Source organism: Hyposmocoma kahamanoa, unplaced genomic scaffold (genome assembly GCF_003589595.1).
Source record: "Hyposmocoma kahamanoa isolate Upper Pololo Valley unplaced genomic scaffold, ASM358959v1 119, whole genome shotgun sequence".
Taxonomy (NCBI): domain Eukaryota; kingdom Metazoa; phylum Arthropoda; class Insecta; order Lepidoptera; family Cosmopterigidae; genus Hyposmocoma; species Hyposmocoma kahamanoa.
In genome coordinates, this window is record NW_020653409.1 from 3,485,170 (window position 1) to 3,505,810 (window position 20,641).

Below are 20,641 nucleotides of genomic sequence, written 5' to 3' on the forward strand. Positions count from 1 at the left end.
TCGATCTGACAGGACTCGAACCTGCGTCTGTATGCCAAACTAGGGTCTGCCAACTGAGGTAGTGATGCACACTGCATCCAATTCGTATTCGTTCCAAATTCGAGACTATACAAATCTAGATAACTCTAACCCACTTTGGATGTCGATTGTGCACTAAGTCCCATTCGAATCCAAGAAAATAAGAATATCGCTTAGATAAAATGATCCCTGTGGCATTTCGGAACGTCATTTCTCGGATTCGGAACTGATACGTATCGGATTCAGTGTGCTCGGAAGCTCAGTATTTGTTCCAGATTCTTGTATTGGTCTTTTTTCGGCTTTTATCACGGTAGCGACATCTGTGAGAGATCCATGAAGCTTCTGACTCAGACTTTGCACCTCCCAGCTTTTTATGATATATGATTATGAGATTTCTTAATGTGGTAAACAAAACAAATGTATTGAAAAACATTCTCTATTACCAAGGAATCAAATGTATGTTTATATACGCACGCACATATGCACGCACTCACACATACATAAATGACAAGTATTTTCAAACTTTGATGAAATTCACCAGCAAAGATTAAGTTAAATCAATAAATTGTAACTATTGCCTTCACTCTGGTTTTTCCAAGCACGTCGTATATGTACATCACGCCTGTCTACTTATGGTCTTCACTGTGATCACCACTTGCCACAAACCGTCTAATAAATCTTCTCTATCTAATCGTATCAATCCTTTCGTACACTCTACCTTTCTGGGTATTTTTGATAATTTTGTAAGATCAAATAAAATTAAACAAGCTTAAATTTTACCTATATGATGATCAGCGTGAAGATGTGAGATATAAATGACCTTGAGAGACCTAAGGAAAGTGTTGATGCGTTTCGGGCCAAGGAACCGCACTAGCTGCAGGAATGTGCCTTCGCCACAGTCCAGTAGCATTGATCGATTGTCACTGGGAACAGAACGCATTCCTTATTAGTTATACTAAAAACAGACGTTTCACAATTTCACATGCTATCAGACAGTTGACTGAAACTGATGTAGCAATAATTCCTAATTGGGAAGCTTCGGAACAAAAACTGCCTCAGTGGCGAACGGTTACCATGGTTACCACGGTTACCAACGACTGCCACGCACAGGTCCCAGGTTCGATTCCCGGGCCGGGAGAAATATTTGTATGGCTTACATTTATTTCTCTCGTGGGTGTGGGTGTAATTTTTGGTTGTCTATTTGTGTCCAATGCACCCGCAACTCAGGGTTTCCCTAAGAGTGCGGGGCTATTAGTGTGTAAGTTATTATTTTTATAATTCACAGAAACATACAAAAGCTACGTTCGGGTTCGTGCTTCTACTAAATACTCCTACTGGTAGAAACATGAACACATTATGGTCCTTGTTCTCCTACTACACTATGAACAAGATTCTGAAATAAATACTTTAGTATTATTATCAATCAAAACTTTACTCACTCAATTTGTAATACAATAGCGCTAGTATTCCTCGTCTTGCTTGGTATACACGAGCCGGTGCCAAGAAACATAACTTTGGGATATTCTTCCTGAGTTTTATTACAAGAGTATCTCCTCGCATCCACCAGATGTCTGAATTGCTCTAGACTGTTAACAAACCCGTCCACGTCCATTGTTTCTTTTATATACTCTTGAATGTGGAGTTTGGGTTCGGCGTTTCTGTAAAAAAGAAAATACTTATAAATTAACTCCTGATTTGTCGAGAAATCGTATGTATGAAGCGTAGCTCTTTGTATTGCCACCCACAATTAATAATGTTGCCAGAAAAAAACCAGTTATAAATGCCGTGTCATAGAAACGTAGTTAGGATTACTAATGATTACACACACACGCACGCACGCACGCACGCACGCACGCACGCACGCACGCACGCACGCACGCACGCACGTACGCACGCACGCACACACATATGCACGCACGTACGCACACATGCACGCTCGTACGCACACGTGTGTGTGTGTTTGTGTCTGTGTGTGTGTGTTTATTTATTTATATTGCTTTTTCAAAATGTTTTTGTATTCTATTGTGTCTCATATCTGTAACTGTATCAATAAAATAATTAAAGGCAAAATATAATTTTCCTCAGACTAACTCATACCTTGACGGTTAAAACCAGAATCATGAGTATTTATACGCCGTCCAACTATTTATTTCACTTTTGACAACTCGAATTCCAATCAATTAGTGATATCCTAATGCGTTTACGATTCGATTTTTTTATAACAATCGGTTTTATTCATGAACTAGTTTCAATCGTGAATGTGAGTGGGTTCAAAAAAGAAGATATTGTCTGACTGGGAGCGTGATGTTACGTTTGACAATTTGTGTACTCAAGAATTAACAATTAATGTTAATGACGATTCAAGCGATGATTCCCGTTCATATGGAGAAGAATCCAACGATTCATCATAACAATAAGAATTTATCATAATTATTTATAATTTATTACATTTCATTATAATTTATTAGACAGGTACCAAAAATTATCAAATTGTATATAACCTTCGATACATGATCTGTTGGCTCGATAAATGTCGGAGCTATATAGCACGTCGCTTCACTACAATTCAAAATTATAAGAGTCTAGGAAGTGTTGCATTTTTTATTGTCTATGGTTATATGTCAATAATTAGGGAACTTCGGAGACATGCCTATGTCAAAAGTTATATATGACGACTCATTGTCGTCAGCGGTCGCATTGTAATTAAAAAAATTATGATCGCAGGCGTATTCAATTTATCTAGCACGTGTGTTCACAAAATATGGAAATATTATTATTAAGTATTGTTAGGTCAGACACTTGTGCACTCAAATAAACAATCTAGTTCGCAATAACTTATAGGATTACACGGATACAAGTCGATATTAAGTGCGGCTTCGATAAATGAGGGGATTCTACAAGTTCATGATTGGTCCACTGTGATTCTAACATTATTATTGGATTTAGTTTGTTTCAAACCTTCATGATTGGTCGAGAGCGTTCCAAACGTTCTAGATTAGTTGAGAACGTTCCTATCATGATTGGTTGTGAGCTTTCTATACTCCGTTCCACCATTTATTTAACTTTTGAGATATGAACGCCTCTGAAGTTCCCTAATTATTGACATACAACCACCATTGACTTACAATTATATGGACGTCGGGGCCGCGCTAAAAAGTGTCCGAACTTATAGGGCGTTAAAATCGTATACAGAGCGTCATTCACGCTCTAGTCTTCGTTTGTTCGACTGACAGCGAAGCAAGCAATATTAGACAGTACTGCGATGACATTACAATTTAAATTCAACGTTTTAGCTTTTTCATATTCCTTGACATGTAACTACGTTTAAATAGGTTGACTTGGGACATTTTTTTCGTGGTTTTTGTATTAGACCCGTCGTCCATTTATTTGTAAATCAATAACAACCACAGACAAAAATGCAATACTTCCTGGACTCTTCTAATTTTGAATTGTAGTGAAGCGACGTGCTTTTTAGTTCCGATATTTATCAAGCCAACAGATTATGTAACGAAGATTATTCAAGTTGATAAATTTTGGTATCTGTCTAATAAATTATAATGAAATGTGATGAATTATAAATAATTATAATACATTCTTATTGTTTATTATAATGAATCGTCGGATTAAACCAAACTAAGTCGGATCAACCAAGCCATTTGAGGTTGTATAGACACTTGGAGTGACAATTTGTACAGAGTAATGCGTGGTTGTGATTTCATAACATGCACTACATTTTGTATTTAATTACCTATCAAGCTCTATATTAGGTCTCAAATGGAACACAGTCAACGTTCGTCCGGCGATGATGTCGAGCTTCTCGCTGTCTTCTAGCGTGGCGATCGGTTTAAAGTCACCCTTACACGGACCTTCCATGTTGATTATATTCTGGAACTGGGCGAGGGCAATCTAAAAACGATTAATTATACCGTCACCGATAAGCCAAAGCTGTTAAGCATACATGCAGGATGTGTGGGTATTGTACAAGAAAAAAATCAGTATTTCCGCTAATTAAAAGCAAGAAAGAGTAAATATTTTACGTATACAGGGCGAAAAAAATCAATGGGACATGAAGGGGAACTGCCTTAAATGCTTAAGTTAGTTGTTAAACATTGGCAATCAAAGGTTTTAAATCGCGTATTCATTTAGTTTTAACCAAATCAACGTTTCGGATTCTATACGCAACACTTTTTGCGGCTGACTGCCCTGACCATGAGACCTATAAAAAGCCCGAAACGTTGGTCCGTTTGAAAAAAAAAAACAAATATACGCGATATAGTTCCGCATACATGAGTTTCATTTACAATATACACCATTTGCTCTTGTCTTGAAGATTAACATTACCATACCTCGAATACTAAAAAAATTTTAATGTTTTTAAAAATAGAACAAAAAATTAACTCCCATTAAATTTCGATCAAGCATTCTTTGAAAACGGAATGTTTACTAAATCGAAAAAATATATAAACAGCCAGAAGCAATCCCCTAGTTCTTAATAAACTCACCCTATTTTTTAGTTCCTCCAATCCTTTCAATCTAAGTGGACTGGTACTCTTTGTCAACGGGGGATGGGCGCTCCAAACAGCTGGTACACTGACGTCCTTCAATAGTGGGAAAATGTCCGGATCTAACAGATGCAACTTGTGTTGTGTACGGTGCACCGCTTCGGAGCCAAGACAGGCGTTCTGCTCATTGAGAAGTAGATGACGAGTTGACGTACCGAAGAGATTCAGGAAGGCTTGGTAACTGGTGAGTGTTAAAATTATGCCTTCAGTATGTGCTTACTTGTACGTCTCACACCACTTTAATATTGACACAACTAAAAAATGGCAAATGTGGCAAGTAAAAATATTGGCTCAATATGACGGTTAGGTTTTCGAATAAATACTCCACCGACCAATTTTCCAACAATCCACAATTATCCAAATTGTTTACTCGAAAGCATGGTACACTACTCCACCAAAAAGTAATGATTTATGACTTGTGACACCATTTAAGCCGCGGTGCTGTATATTATTATATCAGTATAGAGTCGTTCAGATAGACCATGTAAGCAGGTTTATTTATTTAATTAATTTAATTAAAGATACTCCATCAACTTAATAATATTAGAAATAAATATACATACGTTCACCATATGAGGTGCCAAGTTGCTACTGATGTATACAGCACTAAACATTTTAGAGTTAGCCAATGAGATACATAGAATAATCTAAAATGATAATAATAATAAAAATTAATAATAATAATAATAATAATAAATAAATAAATAATAAAAACCATATCGAGTTCTTAGGTTTTCGCGATAGTTATACATAGGAAATGAAACTATTTTTCCGGATTTAAATCACGTATACTTGTTTTTTCAAACAAACCGACGTTTCGGGCCCTTTATAGTTCCCATGGTCCCATCCCAGTCAACCGTGACCATGGCACTATTATAATATTATATATTTGTTTTTTCAAACAAATATATAATATTATAATATATTCGGGGTTTGTTTGAAAAAACAAATATACGCGATTTAAATCCGGAAAAATAGTTTCCTTTCCTATGTGTAACAATCGCGAAAACCTAAGAACTCGATACATAACAACAATAAGTAAACAATAATATAAAATAGCTACACACCTCTGCAGAGAGAAAAAAAAATATATAAATATAGGAGATAAATAAAGGGATAGCGGAAAAAAGACGAAACTTAGGGGTTGAAGAAGTGATCCTTGACACGTTTGGTACCTACCAACCATTGACTTACAATTATATGGACGTCGGGTCCGCGCTAAAAAGTGTCCGCACTTGTAAGGCGCTAAAATCGTATACAGAGCGCCAAACTCCGCTTTAGTCTTCATTTGTTCTACTGACAGCGCGACACTGCGATGACATTACAATTTAAATTTCGAATAGGTTGACTTGGGACATTTTTTTCGTGGTTTTTGTATTAGACCCGGCGTCCATTTATTTGTAAGTCAATGCTACCAACCCATAAAGTAGTGGGTAAATTTCTGTTGTAGCCTATGCACTCACCGAGCATCGTGGAAAACGTGTGGCGGTGTAAAATGTATAATGATAGTTGGTATATTTTCCTCTGGATTGACGCCGTCGTCGAAGTGCGATGAAAACTCACTCTCCTTTAGATATTCGATATCTTCCACATCGAGCACTGAAACGAGTAATAATAACAATAGCTTGAGGTGGTTAGATTTCTGTGGCGTGTCGCTTCCAGCACAAATGCAGAAGGCGGTTCTGTACAATACAGCACGTATTATTCGCCGGTTCTTGAATCTAAGTCCCTGACCCCGGCCGACTGTGCCATTGCCAGGGAATACCGCCTCTCCCATTTGAACATTCAAAACTAATCTTTTAGGCCTTGGGAGAGGCGAGAGTCCAAAATACATATAATAATAATAATAATAAAACTAACATCTGGGACACCGATTCAGAACTTTTCGATATTTTAACCGAATTGTTCAATTGGATATCGTTCTCGTATTAAGAATATTTGAGTTAATCGTTCGATTCGGGTTCGGATACGATATCGTTATCCAACAGCCTTTACAGAGTTAGTCGGTCAAATAGATTATAAGAAAAATGAAAATCCTTTTATATACCTTTATAAGACTTCAAAGGCGTAAAATATAGGAATGCATTAGTTTTGCATTAAAATACATTAATAAAATTGAACAAAATCCAGACTTTATTTAAAATAAGAAGAGATTTCCATATTACATTCTTGCTTTGTAAACAATAGGACGTTCGGAAACTTTCATTCGATAAATTGTGTTCTGAATAACGTTTGCAGAATCGACCCCCTGGTCAGTCTACTCACGATCCATCACCACCAGTTGGTTTGGTATCGGCAGGGGCTGGAGTCACTCGATCCCAGTAATCGGTGCCCGCCACTGGTGGAGTAACGCGCCGCATGGCCTGGACGATGGATATGAATAAAAATGCCATGTGGACCTATTTACGGGCCTCAGGGGGTCGATTCAGAACCTTACGATAACTCAGTTATGATTTGATATCGTACGGATTTCTTTTCATTTTTATTCACAACACTAATCGAACGTCAAACTGTCGTATTCGAAACCGAACGGAAATGACGTCACACCCGTACGATTACTCGAACTTCTCAACCGGTAAATGCTACAAACGTTATTCAAAACACAGTTATCGAATGAAAATTATCGTACATCCTATTGTTCTAATCCGAATCGAATGTTTAACTCGAATATTCTGAATAGCTCGGAAAGCGCCCTTCGATTCGAGAACGATATCCAATCTAACGATTCGGTTGAAATATCGAAGTTATGAATCGGGGTCCATGTTCGGGAAAAGCGACTGGCGGGTTATCGGACGGTAATGTACTGCCAATTTCTGCGGCTGGAGCTAACTTTGACCGCCACAAAACAAAACCTGGCGGATCGAGTTCTGTAGTGCCTATAGCGCTCAGGGAAAAAAAATACGTATAAAAAGTACGCATGATGTGAATGAAATTACATGCTTGTCATCAAATTACAATATTGTCTTTTAAAGTCGGATCGAGTCCAATGCTAGCGACAGACAACTGTCGATGCTAGCGTGAGACAACTGTCACTGTAAACTTGTGGTAGAGGCACTAGCTTCACAACGAAAGCTGAATCGAATAACAAACATGTGCGTACGTGCGTGCATGCATGCGTGCGTGCGTGCGTGCGTGCCTACGTGCGTGCCTGCGTGTGCACAGTTACGCTTAAGAGGCAGCATCGTTGCGTGAATCAGAAACGCTTCCGTGACAAAAACTTTCGTTGGTGTACTTCTCTGAACCAACTCTTTCACAAAAAACTCTATTAATTTTAAAATTAGATTCAATCAATAACCCATAAATGAAATTATATGAGTGAAATATTACGAACAGCGTGTTTTTGATTGCATTAACCGATGGCGTGACGTCTTTAGCACACTTTAAAATCCTATTAGCAAACTCACTAAGAGGCCAATAATGAATACCAATTTACCAATAAAAACAGGTCCAGGATCGTCAGGGGTCTTGACGTCTTTAGATAAGACAAGAGTACCGTCCGGCAGCACTACGTCATGTCCATTCTTTAGTTGGCCCAGCAACGGACCTGGCTTAACGCCCAATTCTACGCATTTTTGTAGATTCAGAGTGCCCAGGCGTTTCTGTTAAAATATAATAAATAGTAAATAAAAAAAAGCCTTTACTACTAAAAGTTATTAATAATAACATTAATTAATTTCGTTTTTTTATATTGTTCATTCCGCAAAAGTGCTGCCCGCTTGTACGCAGCTAGTGATTGCAGTCGACAAAGGACAATGGCAAACTTATAGTTAAAAGAATTCGTTAGCGTCTTTAAATGTTTTAATTACAAGTTTGAATAAAATAAATTCATTAGGTTTTTCTAATTATAATAGCGGCCTATCTAAGTCTGGAAATAAAATCATAGTTTTAAAAAAACCGACCTCAAAAATACGTTGAACTTCGTCTATTTGCTAAGTTTTATTGAAATATCCTTAAATTCGCCAGTATACAGGACTACACACTGGAGATAACAAAAATCGGTTCTCACTACTCAAAGTATATGGAGAGAAAAACGCCTTGGATCAGAGAAATAGCAAAATCAACCATTAAAATAATTGCTCCTTAGTAAAATCTAGGCGCTATTTATAAAAATGAATCTTCATGCGTGAACAGCCACTTTTAGAGGTGGATGATTTTCTTCAAAATGAAATGGGACCACTATGGAAGTACCCCCTTTCCAACAAAAAAAGAATCATGAAAATCTGTTCACAAATACCGGAGTTATCGCGTAACATACTAACAAAAAAACATACAGTCGAATTAAGAACCTCCTCCTTTTTTGAAGTCAGTTAAAAAGAAACTCGAATGACTAATTAGTATGTAACCGGACTCATATCTACAACTCTCAGTTTCTTAGTTTCTTAACGTTGAGCGACATCTAGCCGATAAAAAAGGAATTTCAGTACCTATGTATGGATACGGTTCACATTTAGTTCACGTAATATCAAATGTACTGATTCGACCGATTCGTAATAAGCTAATACAACATTAACAACTTCATTACAAAAAATAAAGTCAATAATTTCTTCTCCAAAATGCCACGCGAGTAAATGGTAGAACTGACAAAACAGGGATAGATGGCACGTTTCACAAAAAAAAGTTGTGTCTGAGTTACCAGTACAATAATCTGTGGTCACCTACCCCCTCCACACCCCCAACCCACCCCCAATATAGTCCCAAACTCACCCCTAACTTCCCCAACCCAAACCCTAACCCAAATTGGAAATACCAGACTGGGTGTTGGATCCGTTTTCAAATGTCAACACAGCAATATTACCTTAGCTGGAAGAAGAACTTATAGAATTGACAACGAACGAAGAAATAAAAATCAAGTTCCAAAATGGCTACCAAAAATTTTGGCTACAAAAACCGATCCCGCAATTGTACCCAGGATTGTGGTCAATCGTTCAACGATTCTTGATAGCATTCCCATCGTCATATTTGTATGAACGAGGTTTTAGCGCTGTGACAACGCTGCTTACTAAAAAGAGAAATCGTTTTCATGTTACCGAACGTGGTGACTTGCGGCTGTTTTTGAGTAAATTGGAACCTGATATCAACAAACTTATTAAACAGCATCAGATTCATCCTTCACATTATTTTTTATATTAGAATCGATTAAGTTTGTTTTATTTTGAATAAAAGCTACTCTGTCTGAATACTATAAAGTTGCGTTTCAAATATCATTCTCATTGGCAGGTGTAGGCCGTAAGAGTTAACTTGAGACTGGAGCGCCGGTGTACTACCTACTGCGCTCAGGTCTCAAGTTAACTCTTGCGGGTTATAGTAAGTCTTGTTTATAATGAATGTTTAATCTCCGCTATTATAGCTCACAATAATCAATTTAATTTGAAGTTATAGTGGTTTTTAAGTAAGTGAAACAATGGGGGCGCTAAAAAATAATTTATTGTCAAAGTGGGCAGTAGACAAAATAAGTTTGGGAATTAGAAGATCGTCACATTTACAATCCAGACATTTTTGACAGTATTACCTTCTTTCACAATTTATCGATAAAGCTCTCTCTCACAACAATTACATGACTGTTTAAAATTTTATGAAACTGGCAACCCTGCAAATGATATTTTATTACGTCACCAAAAAACAGACAGTCTACAGTGTTAGTATTAATCATGTTTTAAATTTAAGCAGGCGAAACTGTCAGACAGAACCGCGCGTGCAGCTACCGGCTTAAAGCTTTATGCAGCTTCAAGCCGGCGCCGCACCATCGTAGAGTGCCATTTGTCGGGAAGGGCGCTATAGATGATATTTAGACCGCCGCGTAGCCGACATAGAAGTGTGAATTACTAAAGAAGCAATCCGTATGTGCCTCAGAAAACGTATTAATAATGTAACCGACTACCACACCAATTGCCTGGTCTCAAACTAGGAAATTCACGTACCACGAGTGCCAGAGCAACGGAATTCTCTCTTGGGCACTTCCCAAAACAACCAGACCAGAACCACTTTAGAACAGTTAATTTCCTAAATTGGTCCCATCGGGAATCGAACCCAGAACGTCTTCATCCAGTGCCCACAGTGCAGATCGTTGGGCCACCGAGGTCGTTAAAAATTCGACAAATATCAGAGGCACTACATAAACGCGACAACCTAAATAGCACCCACATCACATGAGTAAAAAAGAAGGAACAGAGACAAAACTGCTAAAGAGCGTGCAAAATTTATACCTCGTTTGGTAGGGTTGGCACAGGAGAACAAAATTAAGTCAATAAAATTGTATGATATGAGAGCATATTTTATTACAAATGGCTTATTCTAAATATTTTTTATCATTTTTGTCTTTCAATAATTAGTTGCGCCTTTTAATTTAATGGTAATTCTAAATCTATCATAAGGTCTTTTTAAATAATCCAATGGAAAGCGCTCACATGGCATATCAAATTTACAATTTTGCATATGTTTTAGTATGTCACTACCAATATTAATACTGTTTAATTCTATGATTTGACCTCGTTTTATCATCAATAAATTTTAAAAGGAGATATCGCCCTTCCTTCTTTTAACCACTCCTGTCGTCTCAAATATTTAAAAAAGACATGAACCATCTTTTTTAATTAATAAACATTGAATTATATACATAATATATTTAAACCCACGATTAAAATGCGAAGGTTCAGGTTTTTCATTTCATGCAGACGGTAGCAAATCAAGCAACACGTTGACGGATTTTGTCATGTCTCTCGGGAGGCGATATCCGAACAAAAGCTTATAGCTTGATGTGCTGTTGACAGTACCTACGTATTTCAAAACATAAACACCAATCACTTGACATTAATTGTAAAAAAAAACAGTTCTTAAATTGTCGTTGTTTTTGCTTCTGAGAGCACCGTTTACGACTTGAAAACCAATCCACCATGATTGTACGATCAATAGTAAAACATTTTTTTTCGATGTTGAGGTATTATGGTAATTTAATTTACGACGTTAAAAAATTGTAATCAAGTTCCTGTTTACCGAGTTGAGTCCTTGGGATACCTATAAAACGAGACTTACGTTTTTTTCGACATCTTATTATTTTTACACACAGTAAAGTAAACCATATTTGCACTTTTTATGAACACATATTATAAAAATTATGTACATAAAGTAAGTAAATCAATTCATGTGAACATTTTGTTTTACTCAGTAAAATAATAGGATGACTAAACAAGTTATTACTAGTCAACATATACCTATATGTCAAAAATTACAACCAAACACGACGCGCTACGTGTATATCGCCAGCCCTGAGGGCCTACCACAACCTCTTAAAACAATATTACTTTAACCTTGCATTGACTTTTCGTACTATAATGCGCTTAAAGTAAGCTTATTGTAATGTTAAAACTATGATGTTTTATTGGCAGCTTTGTGACTATTCATTCACTCAGTTCGTACTATGACGCGACTTTAACATTAAAGTAATATTGCTCTTATGTCAAATTTAGCAATCATAAAATAGTTGCACGGATGCAATGGAAACAATATTATTTTCAGTTTTATTATCTTAATATTGATTTGTAATGATTAAAAATTAAGTTGAACTTATTTATTTAAATATATCTCTTCAATATTTTGTTTATTTTTTATTTAATAGCACATAGGAGTTTCTCGTTACGTAAAAATACGCGATGTTCGTAAAATTATGACAACGCCATCTATATGCCCCTTTGCGAAACTAACAGTTGACACTAGCTATAGATCCGAATCCACAACGTGACTATCAAGACTCAGCTTGTTTTATATATTTTTCTTCATGAAAATGCGGAATAATTATTGAAAACAACGTAATTTTCACAGATTTTATTATTACATACTTTTATTTTTTTAACTGTCAAAATTCTCTGAATGTAAATATCATTAAGTACTTAAACATTATACTACGAAAAGACCATTCGGATCATCAAAAAAGAAAGAGATGGCATTATATAGTTCGAATAGCGTTATCTCATTCCTATTTTTAGTAAGGAATAGACAATATTGGGAAATCATTCGTTCTTTCAATCACTAGCAATAATACATTACTTGGTTGACAGGTTCGTCATGGTACGAATAAGAGTAATATTATAATAAGCTTACTTTAAGCTAACGTTGAAATAAGATTGTTTTTGTGGCACGTCCGAGCCGGTTTAAACAGGTTTCGCTCACTCACAAACGCGCCTCAAACTTGTAGTAGTGTACCTGTCATACAGCGGTTGTATGAAGCTTTGTCTCTGTTCCTTTTCTTTACTCATGTGGCCACATAGCACAATATTACATGCATAAAAATAAATATAATTATTAAAATAAAATAAATATTTTTATCATTAATAAACGACATGTCGAAAGCCTATGATTAAATCGCGAATACGTTTCGTTAAATCGCGAATACCTTTCGGTCTCTTTACATGTTCTGTGGTCACGGCCGATGTTGGTTTGTTTGAAAAAACAAATACACATAATTTATATCCGAAAAAATAGTTTCATTTCCAATATTAATGGCTCAATAGCATCGTTAAAACAGCTTTTTAAGACTCTTTTCTTTGTTTTCTATTTACTGTCATCAAAGTTTTTTTTACAATACCTTAAAGGCCACAGTCATCAAACTACTACAATTTCCGACTCTAGGCATCTAAACGTCGAAACGTCACGTTCGAAATCGTGTTAGGTATTACGTCAATGATTAGTGTAAATGAGATTTTAGAACGTGACGTTGTTAGGACGTCTTCAAATAAGATGCTTGTAGAAGCAACGCAGTGACGCGTCTGTGGCACTTTCTATCTACTTTGCAAAAGTAGCGCGATTGTGGCGCTGCAGCTGCGCTTCTAAATATTGTACGAAAATTAGTAATGGCACGGCTGTAGCGCTACAGTCGCGCCATTGCAGCGTTTCTGTTTTAAATAAAAATTATTCAAAATAACAATTATTTTTATGCCACAGTTGTTGGAATTATCAGTAAAATCCTTAACTGAAATGTGTTGGTCGCTTTTTGTTGCAACCTGTATATTTTATATTGATCATTGTAGTCCAAAATTAAATATTTATTCCTGATATATTTTTTTGTGAATTAACTCTACTACTTTGTTATAATTATTAATAGAAGGATCGAACACAAAGAAAAATTCCTTCGACCCAACAGGATTTGAATCGGCGACCACGCTGTACCACAACTCTGAGCTATAGGTCGAGTCAACAAGTTTTCGGCTTTCAACGCCGCGCCGTAAGCGACATCTTGTGAGAGATTTATGAACCTTCTCACTCAGCTGGGAACTTTGCAACTAAAATATTTATTATTCTACATCTCTCACCTTCAGAGTACAGATATAAGCAAGAGTACAGTGACTTTTCTTCTGCAAGTCATGCAGAACTTGATCAGTCTTCTTTACAGTGTCTGTAAAAGAAATGTAAGTTCACGAAACTCATATTCGCAAATAAATTACGCCACCTATAGATTGAAAATACTTTGAATGCCATCTATTGGCGAATGGAAGTACTATTTGTGGTATTTGTATATATTATTATACAATATATTTAACTTACCAACTTTAGAAGGTCCTTTCGCGGATTTGGGTTTCCGTGACTCAACACATTCCGACTGGTAGTAATCAGTGTTGTCACGACAGAACTTTTCCAATTCTCTCTCGTGCACATCCTGTTTTGGCCTTTTCGCTGGTGGTCTTATTTCTTTTGACAGAATGTCGTCATTAGGCCCTCTGTTCAGAAAAATTAAATGTCAACTGATTAAGTGATTAAGCCGAATTCCAGGTACAGGACATGTGTCCGATACTAATTAATTATTGCTACGGGTCAGTTTTGACCCATAGACATATTAACTGAATGTAATACAGTACTATTCAAAATAGAAGAGCATGAAATAAATATGGACATTATCATCTCCATTGGCTTTCCATGTGGAATCTGTCTGTGTTTAAGTACTTTTTTTCAAAAACTCTTACACATAGTTGCATATAGACTGCTACTACATTGATTACCATACAACACAACTGTCAGCGCCAAGACTTCACAATTCTATCTTCTAATAGAAACCTATTTAGTATTCATTTGTACTCATGCTTTACACATAAATATTATTATTATAACTCACAATTGAACATATCTGACGGTCATGACTGAGTCTTCAAAATCATCGTTTGGTCCACAGGGTGCCATGCTCACCTGCATGTCTTTCATAATTACAAATCTTTTTGTAGCAGCATACAGCTCATCCTGAAACAAGTATTTTAGTCATTGAAGACTGTCTTATTTATGGTTTTTTTATGCCACCAACTGATTTTGTTAATTTGAAGTACATTTACAATTACATTAAAAAGTTATAGCTACACATTATTTGAACGATTTGACACATGTTTATTCAAACCACATTGTCCTATTAAAGCTTTAATCAACATTCTGATATCATACAAAACACATAAACAAAGTATGCTTACCAAGCCCTCTGGTCCATGTAGAACAATCTTAGGTACTCCAACATCCTGCAGTGTCAGAGAAAGCCCCGGAAGACCACCAAGGTTACGCCACGTCTTACTTGTGATAAAGATGTGATCTAGGCGTGATAATTTGACTTTGTGTTCATGTGCAATCCTTTGTGTGCCTTCACCACAGTTGAAGAGGTATCTGTTATTAAAACAAAATAATTCAATGAAATAGATGAGATTTTAATGTCAGACGATATGAAGTTTAAGTTAATTGCAAATTTATAAGAAACCATGCACATTATAACTGACATTGTAACTAATAGTGTAGATATGTTTTTGACTAAGAGTGTAGATAAGGTTTTTGACTAAAAGTGTAGTGTATTATTTTAAAGAAAAAGATTTACTGAGTTGAAGAAAGGAGACCATGAGATGAACGAGTTGTGGAAAAAGGAATGGTATAAAGCATCATAGTTCCATATTTATATGTCAAATGACTATGCAGAGTAATTCCCTGCCTGCTCAAATTATTCCCTGAGTGCTATAACTTGGGTCTTTTCAAAGCAAGACTAAATAGGTTTTATTTAAGTGACTATATGCTCCATCATTAACGACATCATCACTTTCCATCCAGTCAGATGAAAAAAAGGTAAATTCTTACATAACCACTTTAAATAACAAAAATATAATAAGTATAATAATATAATACATACAAAAAAATTATATATAACAAAAATATAATAAGTATAATAATGAAATTAGATACATCATAATTCACTCACCTATTAGCTTAAATTATCTGATGCAATTAGGATAAAACAAAAGAAATGTTGTGCAATATTTATTGTTAAATTTAAGTTTGTTATTAACAGTGGTTGGACATTCCGATTCTTTTATACCTAAAGTTCACTGTTTCCCGTGATTTTCTGTAAAAGTATAGAAGCGGCTTCTTAAAAATTTTTCTTTTTATTTTTTCTGCTTTTGAGTCCCGGAATGTCAGAATGATGTGACATGTTACAATTTTTATATTTTAAATACATTTTTGAATAACTTATGTTACCCTTTAAACCAGTCACAACATAACAAGAACATGTCGAGCAAATTTTGACTTAATACGTGAGTAATCCGTGTTTTTAGTGAATACGTCTGAGTCTCACATTAGTTTTTTTTTGATGATTGATTTGAAATTGTTTTTGGTGTCTTATATTTTTACATTGTCAACTTTTTAAATATGACAAAATAATAATTTAAATGTTACATAAAATTTTAAATAACATTAAAAATGTTTATTTTCCTTCAATTATTTACTTTACTGAACATTTTTGAAAATGTTTACGATTCAAAAGTGCATTCCATATTCAGTGAACACCAAATTGTAGGTAAAAATGCACCGGAATTTCCGACCACTGGTTATAAATTAATTTATTTTTGTTTAGTAATATACAAATTTTAAATACATTAATTTCCAATATTTGTAAACACCCATTATCGAAAATAAAACATTGTTAAAAATTATTTTGTTCAAAACAGTTTTTTTTATTACTACACATTGTTGTGCAATACTATTTGTTAACACAACGTTAACAAATTGAATGAATGAATACCACATTCTAACATAATGGCATTGATAATAGGAAATAAATTATTATATTTTTGTTAAATATAATTAATAACATATTTTAAATGTACACAAAGCAGTAGAACTGCTGTCATTCAGCCACATTAATGTTTGTGAAAATTAGGGAGATATCAGTTTAAGTACCTATAATGCAAACGCAATTATGTGCTTACCGTTTATGGTCTGTAAAGAGATATAAAGTATTCGGCGCTCCACGTGCTCCGGAGCCCAGGACTTGCAGATAAACGGTGCTAGGGCCATACTTATTCCCCTTTTTCGATATAACTTGCCTTTGACGCTGTGCCTCTGCTACTCTCGGGGAATTAGCCTTCGGCATGTCGGCTAGAAAATCCAACAACCTTTTACTATTGTTACCACTATTGCGTACGTTACTACTGCTAACTACCCGAGAAAACAATACACTTTTACCGTACATGTGTTTTTGAGGTTATAACTTATTTAGTTCTAGTTTACGAGCATTTGTCCCACTTTTCTACAAAAATCTGTTTTTTTTTATAATTATTATTTAGTTGCAAATTCATTGACACATTTTTAGATTTAGAACAGCTTTTAACTGACTTATCTTTTAAAGAAAATTGTTACTTTGACATTGACATGACAGAACCACAACCACAGAACATTACACTCCATTTTTTCCATCCTCTAAGTGCACTCCTCACAAACTACAACTGCTGATTGACAGTTTTCCATCTTAAAGACTCAGGGTTAATTTTATGGTAACACTTCACTAGATAGCAACTTTAGAGAGAGATTCGCTCGGACCTTTTGGAGGGAAAAGTGTCGTTTTTATTTTGACTTTCAATTATTTTGTGAAATCTAGTTTAAAGTGGAATAGGATAGTGCTATTGTGCCTTAATCGAAGATTAAAACGCGAAATTATACGAATCTCGAAATAAAATAACCGTATCGGCCCGTTTTAAGGACGGGATTCCTTAAAACGGGCCGATACGGTTAATAAATATAATAAAAAAAAGTCAATCCAAGCACGCCGCCTCAAATTGCCTATTCTCTTTGTGGCGGCCATATTTACAGAAACATATTTAAACTTCATGTTTAGGCTGATGGCTTTGCCAAAGCCTTAATGAATTTAAAAAAAACCAACTTTAGGGAACGTATGTCGTATTCCAGAACTCTACTCAATGCTCAAGTCTGGGGGGCTACGCTCGATCTGCGTCCGACATCCGTGCGAAACAATTAGTATCAAATAAGTAATATTCGACAAAATTAAAAGACAAGTATCCAGTATGAAGCTTCATTCGCATCACGCGTCTTTTCATTTGGTCAAGTATTTTTTTATTGCTTATTTGGCAGTAATTGTTTCGGACGGAGATCGAGAGTAGACCTCAGGACTTGAGTATGATTTCAAACACTGGAAAGACGACCCTAACGGCAAAGACTTGAGTATGATTTCTAGTGCTTTAAATCATACTCAAGTCCTGACTTGAGGATTGAGTAGAGTTCTGGAGTACGACCCTTAACTGTTGGTTTTTCCGAAAATTTTCCTACTAATATAGTGGAAATCTTTTCGGTAAAATACCCGAAAAATTGAAAAAATATAATTTTGAAGGTTTATGTTATGTTCTACGTTTAGAAATGTCTTTTGAAGATTTATTTAGAATGTTTTCAAGTTTTGTACAGCTAAAAGCCATAGAGAAAAACGAGATTTGATATGATTTCATAATAGCAAAAAATTATCTTTCCAATGTTAAAAAATAGGGTTACTATGACAAGTAGAACCTGTTCGTTATTATAGTTGAAATTTGCCATTATAGGAAAAAACTCTAAGTACTTTACAAATCTATTTATTTGTGTTTGTCTAGGTTAATTAAACAAGCTTAAGCTTTCCACGCCTTCTATCCACCACCAATTCCAACTTCCAATGGCTCCATCGATTTCGTTCCAACATTAACTTTTGACAGGTGTCAACTTAGAGCATCTAAGCGTGTCAACGTCGAATGAGGTATCCAAAAATATTTATTTGTTTGAAAAATATATTTTTCCATGACTCGCCACTAAAATATAATAACTAGTGTTGGGTCATAGAAAAATTTCCATTTTTGAAAAGTAGTATTTTTTTCAGAAAAATAAAATATTTTTCCGGATATTTTTCCTTATATTTTCCACATTTGACGTTGACGTCTATCACAAGTTGAAATTACTGTACGAAAACGATGGAGCCTTGTAAAGTTCTTTTTCGCTGTTGTGAAATCATTTTATTGTTTATCTCTTTATGTCGCTGTTAGCTATACAAGTTTATTTTGGTACTTGGTACTTGGTGTAACGGGCTGGTGTCCGCAACTCGACGACAAGGCGCCTATTTTGCATACAAGTTTATTTTATAATTCACGTAAATAAAACTGCAAGAGATATTTCTAAACGTTGAAATTATATTTTTCTGATTTTTCGGAATTTTTCCGGAAAAATTTCCACTGTGGTTTCCATGACCGTAGTAGAAAAGTAATGTTGCCAAATGACAATAAGTGGTAGATAAATATTGATAATTGGATGTCTAGCAACACTAAATTAGAAAAATGGCGTTCTGTACAGCTGCGGGTTGCGCAATTTTGATGTAAAAGTGCATGAAATTCGTAGTCAAGTCTAAGTTTTAAGTGCAAAATATAATCTAGACAGTGGATATGTTAATCATACGTAATTTGTAGTGTTAAAATCGTGTAGCATTTGAAGTATTTTTCGATAGTGGAATCCTGTCATGGACCGTGTATTTTTTGTGTTGTGATGTATGAAAACGATAAATAATGAAACGGAAAATAATGCGGCTGTGCAAATAATGTAACAATGATGGGTGTGTTATGGGTGGTTTTATTGGTGGCCTTGACCGGCTCCCACTTGGGCTGTGGATCGCCTCTGAGATCGACGCCGCAGACGTACCCTCACGGTAATCAATTTTAGAACATTTTATTATTAATTCTCAATATTATTCTACCATGAGAAGATAAACAAGGCATCATACTGGCAATTAGTTACGTTATTTACTTCAGAACATTTTTACAGTCTGCTAATATCAACATTGATTAATTAGTTCCAACTCTGCTAAATATTTTGAAGGTAAATTCAAATTTTCAATTTCGAAAGAACAGGCACACTATACTGAATGTGACGGCGGCTGGAGTTTAACTATTATTAAAAAGTTATAACATATTGAAATCTACACCACACTAAACATATGAATTAGGACCACTAAATAAAATTGAAGAGAAAATGTAAATATGAAAGATTGTACATCATGTGTACAGTCAACAATATCAAGCTATTCACTTTTATTCGAATACGCACCTCCAGTGCAATGGAATAACATCTATCAGTGCGTGGCTTGACATGCTACTGTCTGTTCAACTACTGACTATCTGACAACATATTGACTCATCCGTAGAGCAAAGATCTATGTGCAAGACTACTTGTTCTCAGGACATAGTACATTTCCTTCATTCTTCTTCGCTGTGGATATCAGATCGACTGATGTTCGATTTTATATTTCTGAAAAGAAATAAGATTTTAAAATTCTCAAAACACCTTTACATAGACCTTAGTTTGAATAATGAAATTATGTATTTATCCTCTTAATTAAATTTTTATTGAATTGATATTCAATTATTTTTTGTGAAATTACTCCACTAGTTTGTTATAATTATTAATACAAAGATCGAACACTCGGAAAAAACACTCAGAAAAAATTCCTTCGATCCGGTCGGATTCGAACCGACGTCTTCTTGCATACCGTGCCAGACGCTATACCAACTAAGCCACGGAACGAACCAACGGACCTCACAAATTTTTCTATGTGCTTGCGTCGTGTCTTTGTACTTGGTTTTTCAACGACTTTTTATCCTATTATTATTTATCCTCTTTTCAATATATAATCACATCGGACTTTGTTCTTTGGATTAGTCGATATATATTTAGATCACGAGTCAATTGTCAAATTCATCTCACCGAGGCTGAAAACCTTATATGTCAAATATACGAAATCGAAAATA

At 35.3% G+C, this 20,641-nt stretch overlaps 2 protein-coding genes across 7 annotated transcripts in view; one reads left to right on the forward strand and one right to left on the reverse strand.

Annotated features, from left to right (window-relative positions):
* Nucleotides 1-787: 787 nt before the first annotated feature.
* LOC113240003 (ribonuclease Z, mitochondrial) lies at nucleotides 788-17,076 on the reverse strand. Its single transcript, XM_026477197.1, has 12 exons — nucleotides 17,055-17,076; nucleotides 16,799-16,967; nucleotides 15,023-15,209; nucleotides 14,680-14,801; nucleotides 14,115-14,287; nucleotides 13,883-13,965; nucleotides 8,014-8,179; nucleotides 6,044-6,179; nucleotides 4,521-4,761; nucleotides 3,767-3,924; nucleotides 1,458-1,676; nucleotides 788-941 (listed from the first exon to the last, which is right to left on the reverse strand). Exons 1-12 carry the CDS (start codon nucleotides 17,059-17,061, stop codon nucleotides 788-790), a joined length of 1,815 nt encoding a protein of 604 aa, XP_026332982.1. The 5' UTR covers nucleotides 17,062-17,076.
* A 2,052-nt stretch (nucleotides 17,077-19,128) lies between these two features.
* LOC113240032 overlaps nucleotides 19,129-20,641 on the forward strand; it is a 64,139-nt gene continuing 62,626 nt past the window's right edge. For all 6 annotated transcript variants that reach the window (XM_026477232.1, XM_026477233.1, XM_026477235.1 and 3 more), the window contains exon 1: nucleotides 19,129-19,542. In XM_026477232.1, coding sequence (XP_026333017.1) covers nucleotides 19,443-19,542 — 100 coding nt within the window. In that variant the 5' untranslated portion in view covers nucleotides 19,129-19,442. The remainder of the gene's footprint in view (nucleotides 19,543-20,641) is intronic.